At 49.3% G+C, this 13,757-nt stretch overlaps 1 protein-coding gene across 1 annotated transcript; it reads right to left on the bottom strand.

Annotated features, from left to right (window-relative positions):
* Positions 1-1,392: 1,392 nt before the first annotated feature.
* Positions 1,393-2,703, bottom strand: LOC116615304 (uncharacterized protein F54H12.2-like). Its single transcript, XM_032376843.2, has one exon. It carries the CDS (start codon positions 2,701-2,703, stop codon positions 1,393-1,395), a length of 1,311 nt encoding a protein of 436 aa, XP_032232734.2.
* Between the last annotated feature and the right edge of the window lie 11,054 nt (positions 2,704-13,757).

Genomic DNA, 13,757 nt, shown 5'->3' with positions numbered 1-13,757 from the left:
GTAGGATGTTGGAGCGGAGGCGAAGGTTGTCAGGGGTTGTTTGGTGGAAGTCGACCAACAGACAACTATAAGGGTCTTTAGTGGCTTGATCGTAAGCATCCATAACGTAGTCTAATTGTCCCGGGAACGCTTGCTGCGCTAGTGTACGTATCCCTAACTTGTTCCTAGGGTCCTTGAACAACACAAAGAAATGGCTATTGATCGAGGCGGTGCGTGATTTTCCCCCGGGGAATAGGTTCTGCGAGATAAATATAGTTGTGATGTCATGGTGGTGGGACTCTTGGGTGAAGATTTTCAAAGCCCTATCGATTTGGTCCATCAAGTCGTCTATGATGAGCAGACCAGGGGTGTCGTGCTCCCCAAACAGGTCAGTGACAGAGTCAGGCAGTCCTTGGTGGAACTCAACCCCTAGTTTTTTCTGCAGCCAATCGTACTTGGGTTGCCACTGCCCGTAACAACAAACTATTTTATGGAACCGTTTGTCAAAAGCCATAGGGGCTTGCCGTAGCAAACTCTGCACCCATGTAGTTTTTCCTGATTGACTTGGACCAACTACCATAATGGCACACGGGCAACGGAACCGTCGGTCCTCCATCCTGGGGTGGCTGAGGGATCTAGTGCCGTCCACTTTTTACCCTCACCAGTATATATAAGCGATAGGGGAATAATGAGTCAAGACACAGGGTACCCATTACATGTTTTTTTATTGTAGTGAACCACTCTACACTAGGGCCACATCCATAGGTTGTGATTGTTATAATTATTATTATTGCTATTGTTATTGTTACTATCACCTAGCACTAAATGGTGTTGTTTCACAGCACATTGGCGCCAAGGGCATCGCCTGCGTTGGGCACAGCCCCTACCAGCGCCATGACAAACTAGATCGTGCACAAACGAACACACTACTTGGTCGTTCCAATTATACTGACTACCAAACTTTGAGACGATCTCCCTTAAGGTAACTCCGCGGGTACGGTGGTACAGGAAGAATAGGCAATACTGTCCGCACACGGCTGAGTTTAAAGCTTGGAGACGGTGTGGGCTCGTCACCAGCCGGGGGCGCAAGGCGCAAAAGTCTGTCATTACTTTTCCGTAGGCCTCAGGACCAAACCCAAAACTGTCAAACCACTCGCAACGGTCTGGTGTGAAGAAGGCTGCTAGCCAGTGGGTACCAGGCCTGCCACTAGGGTCAGTGTTCATGATATATGCTGAGTAGCCATACCCATTCTCAGGGATAGTGGTTGGTAGAAGGTCCGAGGGGTACACCCCTTCGAACACAGGCTCTATATGACGGTCACGGAGGGCTATAGTCTCCAGCTCCTCCGTGGACATTGCGTCCTGTTGGAGGTCAGCATTCATGTCTCTTTTTTTTTTTTTTCTTCTTATCCTTTACCCTTGGATGGTGTACATTACACGACGGGCGGCGTCTATCTCCATGACGTTGTTGAACTCTCCGTACAGCACTACTGTAAGCACCTCGGTGGGAGCTGTACTGAACGTTAGGTCCAGTGACACCGTGCCTTTATACTGTGGCTGAAAGTACCCGGATGAGGCGTTTCCTGCCGCTGTAAGATCGTAGACAATCAATCCATATCCCCCAAAGAACTCATCACGGTTGATGTTCAGGCCTTTTGTACGCCCCGTTTTGCCATTTATGCCTTCGTGCATCATGTAGTACAAGTCTATAGCATCCCCAGCAATGTTTTTGATGCTTGTGAAGGGGGTCTCAACACCATTCACCCGTAACTCAATGTTAGTAACGTTCGTCAAGAAGAAATTGTAGGGATTCTTATCGTAGTCCCCAGCGTAGGCAGCGTTAGTGATAAGACCAAATACCATTCGCTTTGGGATGAGTCCGTTCCACAGGTCATTGAACCTTTTGGTGAGTTTTCCGCTCTCAACCTGCTCTGTTTTAACCACAGCTGTGGTCACAGGGTATTTGGCTAATTTGTGCTGGACCAGTGCAGTGCCATGAGTTAGTCCTATAGTATCTGTTGGGGTAACGTGATACAATCGGAGGGTTGAACCTGGTGTTATGACAAACTTCCCACTTCCCATAAGGGCAAAGGCTGGCGTTGCCATCTCCAACCTGATCTTCATTGGGACACCACTCAACAAGTATCGCCCACACTTGAAAAGATCAACATCTAGGTTGATGATTAGGCCAACCTCCGCACTCAGGGCTGTGTAAGAGTTGCGTTTGATCAGGCCTTTGTTTGTTGCCCCAGCACCCGTTACAGCGGTGACGTCCATTTTGCCGGCTGTGTCTTTATGCCAAAGACTAAGGCCTAAGAAGGAGTCTTGTCCCTCTCTGGTGTAGTTGAGTAGGTTACTAATGTAGGCTTTAAACGGATACGAGTCCGTTTGTAGAGTGATTGGCATATTGTTCAACTCTACCTTGACTTGTTTGAACAAGGAATGGCCAACATTGTTCACAAAAGTGGCAGCCTCGTCGGCCGTGAGGTTCTGGTTATTGGTCTTAGTGATCTTGACTTTCAGTTTTATGTGTGTTTTTTGAAGGTCAATGTAGGTGGTAGTAGGATGAATGTACCACTCAATGTGGTTGGAGCTCTCATCGCTGGGTGTGTAGGGTATAAACTTCCCATCTTTCAAAGCGACATCCGTGGCTGGCATAGTGAACAATCCCATACCGGGGTTGGCCACTTGCTGTGACCCCTCGAGAACATGCGCAGTACTCATGGTGTAAAGGGAGCTCTTCTTCGTGGCAAGGGTGGGTATGAACTGGGGGTATGACGTCACTTGTAGACAGTTTTATCTTTTTTTTTTTCTCCCTAGTCGAAGATATCCATAGGTCTTCTCCCACCCCTTTGACGTCTGTGAGAGGGTGTGACTTTACGGCGCCGATGGCTTCTCCGAGGTACCCCTGTGGAGGGGGCGCCAAGAGGTACAGTCTTTGGCATAATTTTCACTCTATGAGCAATTTGTCTCCCCGTCTTGGGGGAGGTTGTCCCGAATGTTGTATGGCCAATTGGAATACTCCCCGAGGCGTCGAAGGGTAAGTCTGTGTTGAGTGACCCAAGGCCACCCCCAGTTTGTACCACCACAGGGTAACCGCGGAACGCTTCACCATGGGCGCTCCCCCACCCCAATTGACCAAGGGGAGCACCTTGGAACGCTTGGCTACCCATCCCCCGTTGCTCCATATCAATGAAAGGGGGTGGGTTTCTAATGTCATACCCCCTTATTACACCAGCGTCGGCTATTGCATGGGAGCCGCGCCCTTGTTGTCCACCAAAGAGAGGACCAAGGATAGGGGCTAAGAGAGTTCCAGCTAACCCTGCCAAGAGGGGGAAGACCATAACTGTGCCTTGCGTCTAAAATGAAGTGTTACCTCGAAGCCCCCCGACAAGAATGGTATCGTTCTGCCTGTGTCATCTGTTATATAGAGGTGGATGTCGTTGATGAGTTCTAAGCGTAGGGGGAAGTAGAATGGTCTGTCGAAGTCCCGCTCCACACCTAGGTCACCAGGTTTCCCCCTGTCAACCATTACGCGTAATACATTCCGGGTACTGCTCCCTAGGATGTAGTTGCTGGCGGTGATATTCGAGTACAAATACATGTTTTGGAAAGTTTTGACATCAAAAACGGGGTGGGAACTGGATGGGTACTCGCGGACGTTTGTACTCCCTTTGGGGAGGGAGTAATCGAACACAGTCCATTGAGGTAGCAAATGTGAAGTAGCAGACGTCTCGGGTAGGCTTGGGGGCTCTCTCGCGGTGATGGGATAGTCAGGGGGAAGGACACCCCTTACCGCTAATGGGTGAGTAACGTCTCCTACACTGATTGGTGGTAATAACGTTGCGTAGAATGGCCCCTGGTCGGATAGGGAGGCGTCACTGTAGCCAAGCCTTGCAGCGAGCCGTCTCCGTATCAACACACGATTACCCCACCCCACTTTGAACACAACTTTCTCGTTGTACTCATCGGGTACCATTTCTAAGTCTAGGTAATCCTGTTGTAGCGCTTGCCTCGTGGTTTGCCGGGACATGTTAAACCCATCGATTACGAGCCGTAGGTTCAGTGTCAATTGCGACCAATTACCCATCTTTGACTTCAGAAGGGTCAACTTATGCCATTGGAGGTAAGGCGCAGCTGATGGCGAGTACGAGTGCCTGCACATAATCCAAAGGTCGTGCTCCTCGTCGGCAAAGGTGTCGTAGTGGGGACTGTAGTTGACGGATAAAACTCCTACCTCCCATCTCCCGCCGCGCAGGTCAAGCGTCCTGGGAAACCTCACAACAAAATCGCCAATTTCACCACCCAACTCCCGGTCAGCGCTGGATACGTGAAGTATGAGCTCCCTGTTTGTCATCGTTCAAGCGAACGGAATAGGTTTAAAATGCAATGTCCCCACCACGGCACCAGACTGGAATGAGATGGGCCGCCCTTTGTCGTCAGTTATATAGAAGCGGACCCTATCCACAAGTTGGGTACGTGCTGGGAAGTAATAGGGTATGGTGAAATCACGCTCCACGGCACCATGGCCGCTCCCCCCGGGTGCTATCACACGTAAGAGGTTGCTGCTATCACTCCCTATGACGAGGTTCCCCTCGGTCATGTTAGAGTACACATACATGTTTTGAAAGGGCTGTAGCTCCTCGATGATAATGTCAGACTCCTTAGAGGAGAATGGCCGTGTAGCTGGGGGGTTGTTGGAGTCCTCGGAGCCCGGGAACAAGCTCCGCTCATCATAGCTAAAGGGTACCCAATTCAATAGGGTCCTGTGTGTTTCGGTCGGGCCAAACTGGTAATTGGGTGGAATGACTCCATCGTTTGTATCTAATTGCTCGAGCCACTCCCCAGAGTCCCATTGTCTGAACCCTAGTGCCATTGCAGTCCGTAGCCGTAGGAGAAGTTGGCACCCCTTTGCTATTGCTATGTTGATCTGTCTCGCCGGTGTGTCTACAGCCATATCCACATCCCACACACTACCTTGACCAAGTTGCTTTCTCACCCACACCCTACCCTCGTTGAATATGTCTATAGCTCTCTTGAGGCTGAAGGCGACTTCATGCCACTTTGGGACTTTGAAATCATCCAGCTTAATATGCGTCCATTTAGTCGTTATTTTATCTTGAGGGATAAGGGCCTGTGGATTGCCCTTGTCAGCCCAACTGGCATACCAATTGGGGTCTGGGACTTTATGATAGATCCAAACGTCAGTATCCTCGGGTGAAAACTTTAGCCATGTCCTAGGGTAGATGAGGTGTACTAGCCCTACTTGCCACTTCCCATCACGTAAGTCGAACGTCTTTGGCGTCCGTATGGTAAAATCGCTGATGGTGTTACCAGGGAAAGCATCTTCGATAGCGTTACTGGGTAACGTGACGTAGAATGGCTCTTGGTCCGTCATGGTGCGTGAGCGTAACTGAGGGAGAACGTGCGTCTCACGCAATTTTATGCATTTGCTCAGCAGACACCCAACTGTTGTACTTAGCAGGCCACCCGCGCCATTTCACAAAGTATTCTTTACCCCTCCCCTTCCCACGTGACTTGACTACTCTTTCGATGCGATACAGCTCCTCCTCCTCGTCGATGTGGACAGGTTGCAGTTCAGGCTCGTAAAACCGCCCCTCTAGCCACGACCCGTCGTACTCACGGAGACGGTACGCATAGTCTTTCTGTTTTGGGTCATCGTACCGCTGGCCCACCGTGAACACCTCCTCTGTCCAGTTTGGGGTGTACCCTTTGGCGAAGATGTGTTTGACTTTACTGATTCGCACTTTATCCCCAACATGGAATTTTGGTAATGGTCTCTTTTTCGCTTTTTTGGGCTTCACACCCGTCTTTTTACCTCCATACAAGACACCCCATACCTCCTGAGCATCATCGTACGTAACTACATCCGCTGGGGCACGACGAATACTACGGTGGTAGGAGTGGTTGTAGTTGTAGACCAGCTTGGGTAACAACTCAATATACCGTCGGGTCTCCTTAAGAGTAAACCAACGCCACATCCAAGTCTTAAGGGTACGATTAAACCGCTCCACCACAGAGGCCTTTAGCTCACTGCGCGTGGAGAAGTAATGGATCCCCTTCGATTTAAGGAACGCTTGAAATGTTCGGTTCCTAAACTCAGTTCCGTCATCTGTCTGAAGCTTTTCAGGTTGACGTCCGCCCTTGAAAATTCCCTCAAACGCCTTAACGATCTGAGGACCTGTCTTGTCTTTCAAAGGGACAGCCCACCCATATTTGCTCAATATGTCAATCCCGGTGAGTATATATTTGTACCCATCATTCACCGAACTATACGCTTGCATGTCACACAAATCCGCTTGCCATTGCTCATCCATCCCATTCACGATCACCCGTTGGCGTGAGTACCGCCGCCTATAGGGCTTATGGACCGTGTAAGTGGATTGGGTCCGAAGCCATGCCTCCACTTGGGCACGACTCACCCCCTTCGAACGTACCGCTCGGAGTAGTTTGTTCACTCCCCCCAAGGCCGCTGGATGCTCCGGATTGTAATAGATTTGTTGGAGAAGATGGTAGGTAGCTTTCTTGGTCATCCTCTTCTCCCTCCCCTCCATCTTCCTTACTACTGACGTACCCACCCTCCCCCTCTTCTTCCTCCTCTTCTTCTTCTTCGTACCATACCCTTTTTCCACTTTCGTTTTTGTCGGGGGCTTTGCCATCGAGTTGCGAGTCCCGAATGGTAATGTTACCCCCACAACATGCGAAGAGACAACGCATGCGTTCTAACGCTGTACGGCAATCGAAACGGGGATGGAGAGGACCCGTACCAAAGCAACCCATACCGCAAGTGATACCCTAGCCACACCCACCCTCTTATTTATGCTGAGAATAAGACGCTGACCACCACAGGTGAGGAACCCTCTTTTTTTATTGTCATTACCATAGTTATTTGATAGACTTACAGTGAGTAATACCCATAAGGGTAGGTGAGCATCCCCCTACGCACCCGTTTGTTATACACCATTTTAAAAGTTTTATGCGCTGGCACAGTGTGCAAGGTCCTACCTATCGTATTACGGACAATAGTGTAAGGGAGAACCACATGACGTTCTTCGTCCCCCTCACCAGTCAAGAGCTCTATCATAGTCTTCTGGTTAACAATACCAGCCGTACGGACATTCAAGTGCAGTCCTTTCACCTTACACACAGATTTCCCACTGTAAGTGGTATACGCATAACTCTTTGGACCAGTCGAGGAGTAACAGTCGATGAAATCCCCCTCGTCTAACTCACTAGTCAAATCCCCTAGGTAGTCACCAAGGGGTGGCTCCCACTCCCCAGGGCGGTGTAGGAAGATGACACTATCCGTATCATGATACAGGCATCGAGGGCCTAGGCGTCTCATTACCCCAAACAATGCCAACCGTGCAAACGCTGTGGTGAAGGCCGCTATGATAACATTAGTATGTGGCTTCAACTCTTGAAATCTCTCGCCCAGTTTATAGTGAACTTGGATAAGGTCATCACTCACAATGAACACATCGTTCACCTCTATGCTATCGTTCGTCAGTAAATCAAAATACTCAATAGGCTCGCTAATGTATTTGGTCCGCCTTGGGTTTGGCTGCTCCCCAAACTTCCCCCACATACAATTTAACCCCATCTTTGCCACACTGCGGAGGCCTGGGTTCTTTGCGATCTTCTCTTTGTCCAATCGGACACCTTGGTGTTGCTCGTACTCGTCAATGTAACGCTGCTTATCCGAGTCAGTGTCACACCACGCTGGCCACCCCGAAGCCTCCTGCTTGAATTTCAAAAAGGTATCGATATACCCCTTGAACAAGCGCTCCCACTCCTCCCAATGCCATATCTCGTAAACACGGAGTACAGTGTACCCCTCCTCGATAGCCTTGAAGACCTCGGGGTGACACCACGTGCCTGTGAACGCCCGCTCCTCATCCGAATGGTTGCAGCTCCCTTGCTCCTCCATCTCAGCACAACTGCGACACAGTGGAAACATCAGCTTCTGATTTACCCTGACAGGGAGGACTGGGAAGAAGAGGTCACGGGGAGGTAGGACACGAATCTTCATGAGCCCCTTGTATGCGTGGAGGTCTTCATTAAAGTTCTCGGTGACAATCGCGTCGGGGTGACCAACGGGGTACTCGCACGTGGCGTTTACCCAAGGGTACAAGGATGTGAAGTCGTAATAATGTATCCGTTCGCCCTCACAGACCTTTGCTTCGTAATGCAATTGAATGGCATTTGTCCTGCCACCAAAGAAGGCATCACGGGGGTTGAGGGGGATCGAATGCTCCACCTCCCCCACAAGGGCTTGCAGTTGTACATCACTGCTCAGCCTAGCGTCGAATTGACACTCCCATACCTCCTCGTAATTATACCCTAAAGCTCTTAGGCGTAACTCTGTAGCACGTGTGTGATCGCGGAGCTCCCTCATAGTAGTATGTGTCAAGGGGTTCACAGTATCAGGTAGGAAGCAAGTAGGACACCCATGGTAAAAACAACCTTGGTATTGGTACACAGTGTTAGTGTCAGCAGCATAACCATCTACCTTAATTCTACCAGCTAAGCGCACCTCGCCTCCATTTCCCGCATGTCGGATACACACACCGTCACGGCGCTCCAGGTATTTCAGCCACTGTAGTGCCTTCAAAGACTGCACATCGTGCCCACGGTACCCACGTAAAGGGACTAGGCCAATTTTACCCTCCTCCAAGAACTTCGAGCGCAGAATCCGACTAGATAACGAGGCTATGGTGATAGCTATCTTGAACGGATGGAGACCAACCGCATCCATGATGAGTTTATCGAAGGCTACCACTGCCCTCTTCAGTACTTCAACATCTTGGTGACAATAGTTAGCAAGTTCCTCCCTCAAGTTGAACACAACCCCACGGGTGACTTGCTCCTGATGCCATTGAGCGACAGCGTTTGCGTCCTCCTCCTTCATACTCCGTAAGTCGTAATAACTCAAATCTGGCATAGGCCCTACATAATCTTGGTGTTCGGTAATATTAAAAAAGTGAGGAAATACACCTTTCTGAGTGATGTGGTCGAACCCAAAAGCTTTTGGGAGCTTACTCAGTGGCATTTGAAAAAAATTCAAGGTACACTTCATCTCAATGTTTAACGAGTCCACCTTCAAATGCATCACCTTGCCACCAGTGAAGATAACATTGGGCTTAATACCATTCTCAAAAAGGTACTCCAAGATAAAATAGGAGTCGTACCCCTTAAAATTGTGTGCCAGGCAGGTGTACCCAGCATTACTGCCACCAAATAACCAGTCGCAAAACGCACGGATACTGGTAAAACTATGCTTTCGGACCCCACACGTGGTGCACTCCAAACGATCCATGGACCACTCCTTACACGTGTCGCACAGTTTTTGAGCGCCCACAAAATTAGGCTCGTGTTTATCACCCAATGGCATCGCCTCGACATCGAAAACGATAAGATGCATGCTATCATCACCGTCTTTGTCCTTTGGTAAAGCATTGGCACCAACAGTCACGTAACACAAATGGTCTGGGGAAACCACCTCTTTGCAGGCAGTACACTTGTACTCCCCACATACATGTGACGTCCCCTCCTCCCGGGTGGCAAGCATATCAATACGTTTACCACATGCCTCGCATTTATGATACATCTGACAGTACGACCGAGGGGTAACACCTTTCTTATTGGGTAACCCTCTAGGCTTGACGAGTTTATGGTTCTCGAAGCACTTAGGGGTACGAAAGTACCTGTTACACTCTGAGCAATACTTCCAATCCCAACGGTGGTCTTGCTCCGGTGGTGGTACCAAAGGGGAACAATCCACCTCTCCGCAACCATAACACGAATTCACACACTTGTGCTGTAGCTTGGAGTCGTAACCCTTCTTGCATATTGTGCAATAGTGGCAACGCCCCAACAAACCGGGCATACTCTTAACGTAATCAAAATGACCCTTGGCATAGTATAAGTAAAGCCTATACTTTGGGTCAGGTAAGTCCCCAGAGTAGATCACAGTATTACCATGCTCCCGGGACACCACATTCAACTCGAACCCTTGACCCCTCAGATATTGTTGGAATTGCTGGATCTCAGGGATCCCACAAGACCCTTCAGGTACACCAGCCTCGGCATGCAACACCTTGGCACGTTCCGTTTGCAAGGGGAGCGGGGGGCCACGCGTACGGCCCGGTGTGGGCTTATACAACTTGGTAGCATTAGGGTCCATGGTTAGGATAGCCATCCCAGTCACAATAGAGCGTGCAGCACATAACTCATCGCTGTTCTCAATACGAATAATACTTTTTTTCCCCTTCCTCCATGCATCCAAGTCGCACGTGTTCAATGTACAAGAGTTCCTCAATTTGTTTTTCCCAGCCCCTGATGGGAGATGAGTACGAATCACATGGAGCCTGAAGTCACCCTCAAACACAAACTGTTGGTTAGATTGCACAACCGTCTCTATGACACCCATGATCCGCTGAGGGGTAAGTTGGTGACGTCGCATAAATGGTAACGCAATTGGGTTCCTCAAAGAAGGAGCATCGATGGTAATACGTGCGTAGTCATGCCCTTGCACCCCACGTAACGTGTCGTCTAGCACCCTGTCTAGCACTCCCTCAACATCCTCCAAAGCCTCCTCTAGATTATCACGTAGGGGCAAATCGACCTTCAAATCGTAGTCGGTGCAATCGGTGCGCATTTTAGTAGACCGCTTGGTTGATGTTTGGCGCAACTCATACACTACATCATCCTTATCACTAACGTCTTCAGGGTCACGCCTCCGCTTCACTCCCCCGCTACCGCCGCCTTGTTGTACACCCATAAAAGGGTCCTCGAAAGACACACAGTCATCCTCCACTAAATTGTTATAGTAGTTTATGTAGTCAAACAACTCATCGAGAGAAGCAAACTGGGGTGTGTCAATAAGCTCATCGTAGAAAAAATCAGGGGGGAGCTGTGCACCCTCTGCATTCTCCTCCTCCTCATCCTCACTTGGGTCTGGTAATATTCCCAACAAGCGTCTAAGCCAATCGTCATTATCGTCACCGTTGTCAGCCATGGTTGAAACAGTCGAAGGGACTGAAACCCTGGTAATGCACAGCCTCTTTTATAGAACTACCCAACCAATAAAACACCTCTTTGAAAACTACCCAATAACAGGCCATGTCTTATAGGATATTATGACGTCACACACCACCTAGGCTGGCAATTGGCCCACCCAACAACCATAGTTCACCTAAACCAATCAAAAACCCCAACGACCTCACCACTATACTGTCTAGACAGTCCAAAAGGTATAAAAAAGGGACGCATAGCACTAAACTCTCAGTCGAACAGACACCCTAAAAAAACACACCATGGCTAACCAAAACTCTACACCCCTACCAGCTTGGGCTGACACCTCCAACACTCTTGGCAATGCGAAGGCACAACAAGTAATAGCCCAAATAGGAGCAAGATGGCAAAAGGGGGAGATAAGAGAGCCAGACGCAATAAATGCAATGTGTAATTACTTTGCAACAGAAAACCAAGCCCTCCGCTACAGAGTGATAATGCTAAATGACATACTAGAAGAGAAGAACATGCAAATCGAGAACCAGTGTTACGAAATCGAAGAGCTGAAGTGGGAGCTGAATAAAATACGACGCGAGAAGAATGGTAACCTTGGAGAAGAACCCAAAGACGAACAACAAGCCTGATAACCTCTTGACCCACTGTCTAGACATTCTAAGAGGCATTATAACCTAGAACCTATCAGAAACAAGTAACCTTAACCCCTAACCAATCAGAGACTTAGCTAACGACGTCATCGGCGTCCCCTAAACACTACTAAAGGGTATAAAAGGAGACGCACACCACAAAAACTCCTCATAGTCTAACCAGACTAAAAAACACAAGATGACCAACCAACCTACTACTCAAGTCACCATCACCACTGAGATAGAAGACGAAGAGGAGGAGATCTCAGAGGGTAGCCACTATCTCACTTCGCGCTCGGCAAGAAACATGAATGCACTCAGCGAAGCGTTCCGCGACCACGTAGGAGCCGTAGGAGACTTTATGACCGGGAGATTGTGCAGAATAGCGGGACAAGTGGAAGAGGCTGAGAGGGAAAGCACTAGGTTGCGGGAACTATGCAACGACCACGAAGCGGAGATCTCAAGCCTCAATAGCAAGGTGTATGGTCTAGAAAGAGATGTGCTGGAAGAACAGCGCACCAGCATCGCAAAAGACCTAGAGATTGCCAACCTCAACTACCAAGTTAGTGTTCTAGAGGGACGTGAGGAGACCCTACGCATGGACTACGACCTCCTGCGCATGCAAGTGGACTATGGTGATCTTAAAGACACCTGCGAGAAAGGGACACAAGTGTCACACCCTGCCAGCGACGCCAAAGACTTAGAGATCGCCAACCTTAACCAGCAAGTCAGCGCTCTAGAGGAACGTGAGCAGACCCTGCGCACGGAATACAACCTCCTGCGCGTACGCTACACCGACCTTATGGGTCAAGCGTCACAGCCAAACGAGAACCCACGGGTAATACACCAAAAAGAGAGGCGGGCAAAACTAATACTTCACCTTTTTTTAACCATACTCATAATAATTGGGGTAGGACTAATGATAATGCTGTTTATAACAGCCAAAGTCATCTAACACTGTTCCAAACCCCAACAGGACGCGGACCAAGCCAACAACAACAACAACAACAACAACAACAACAACTACGAGTTAGGATACAGCGCTGCGGTACGTACGTACCAACCCATGTTACTGGAACTAGACGCTCAAGTGCACAAGTTCATGGGAAGCAACATGAGAGAGAAGTCCCAGAGAAATCAACTGTTGAAAAAGCTCAAACGTATCCGCAACAGGTACAAGGATAACACCCGCAAACGGCGAAATGTGGACCAACACCAAGAGACTGAGTGACTTTTCTCACTACAAACACTTTTCTTTATTACCCTATAACCAGTAAATACATTTTTTCTTTTTTATACTAATCACAGTGGTAACAATAAAAAACACTAAAAAGTAAACGATGACTACAGTGTCTCTACATTTCCCCAATTGGGAACAGGTGGGCTACCCTCCCTATACGTTGGGCTGTGTCCCTGGTGGTTTCCCAAACCTCTGCCTCCTTCCCCTCTAGTATTCCTGGCAACTTCTCGTCACGGCACAACTTCACCATATCCCTTGGTACGACCCTATTGCTCACTAGATCCTCCATGTAGGTGAACCAAGGGCTCCATCGCATGGTGAACCCAAGCGCTTTCGTCATCCTGTCCAACCCTTCCCACATGTGACCAGTGTTCTCCCTGATGGCATCCCTAACCTCATAAAAGGTGTTCAGCCAACTGTCCTTCGTACCTTGCTGGTGCTTGTAGTGCAACACCTCACCCATCAAATCCCATACCACCTTCTTAACGTAATAGTCCACACTATATAGATTGTTGGCAGAGTCCACTACATCGTTGTAGACGGTACCGGAAGAGACATCACCCATACCACAATCACTGTCGTCACTGTCTACCACTACCACCTTCTCCTCCACCTCGTAACTGTTGTTGCTATCGTCATTGTCTACAGCCACTGCTTCTTTTGCTTCTTCATCACAGGTGCAATTACCTCCTCCTCCACTACCTCCTCTACCACGCCCTCGTCCTCCCCCTCGTCCTCCCCCTCCTCTACCACGCATGGGACCTTGCTTGGTGGCGGTGGCGGCGGTTGTGGGACGTTCGCGTTTGCGCTTGCGCCCATGCGGGGGGTGAGGGTTTGCTTCCTGGCCCTTGCTGGCG

Source organism: Nematostella vectensis, chromosome 12 (genome assembly GCF_932526225.1).
Source record: "Nematostella vectensis chromosome 12, jaNemVect1.1, whole genome shotgun sequence".
Taxonomy (NCBI): Eukaryota; Metazoa; Cnidaria; class Anthozoa; order Actiniaria; family Edwardsiidae; genus Nematostella; species Nematostella vectensis.
This window is presented reverse-complemented; position numbering and strand designations above follow the sequence as displayed.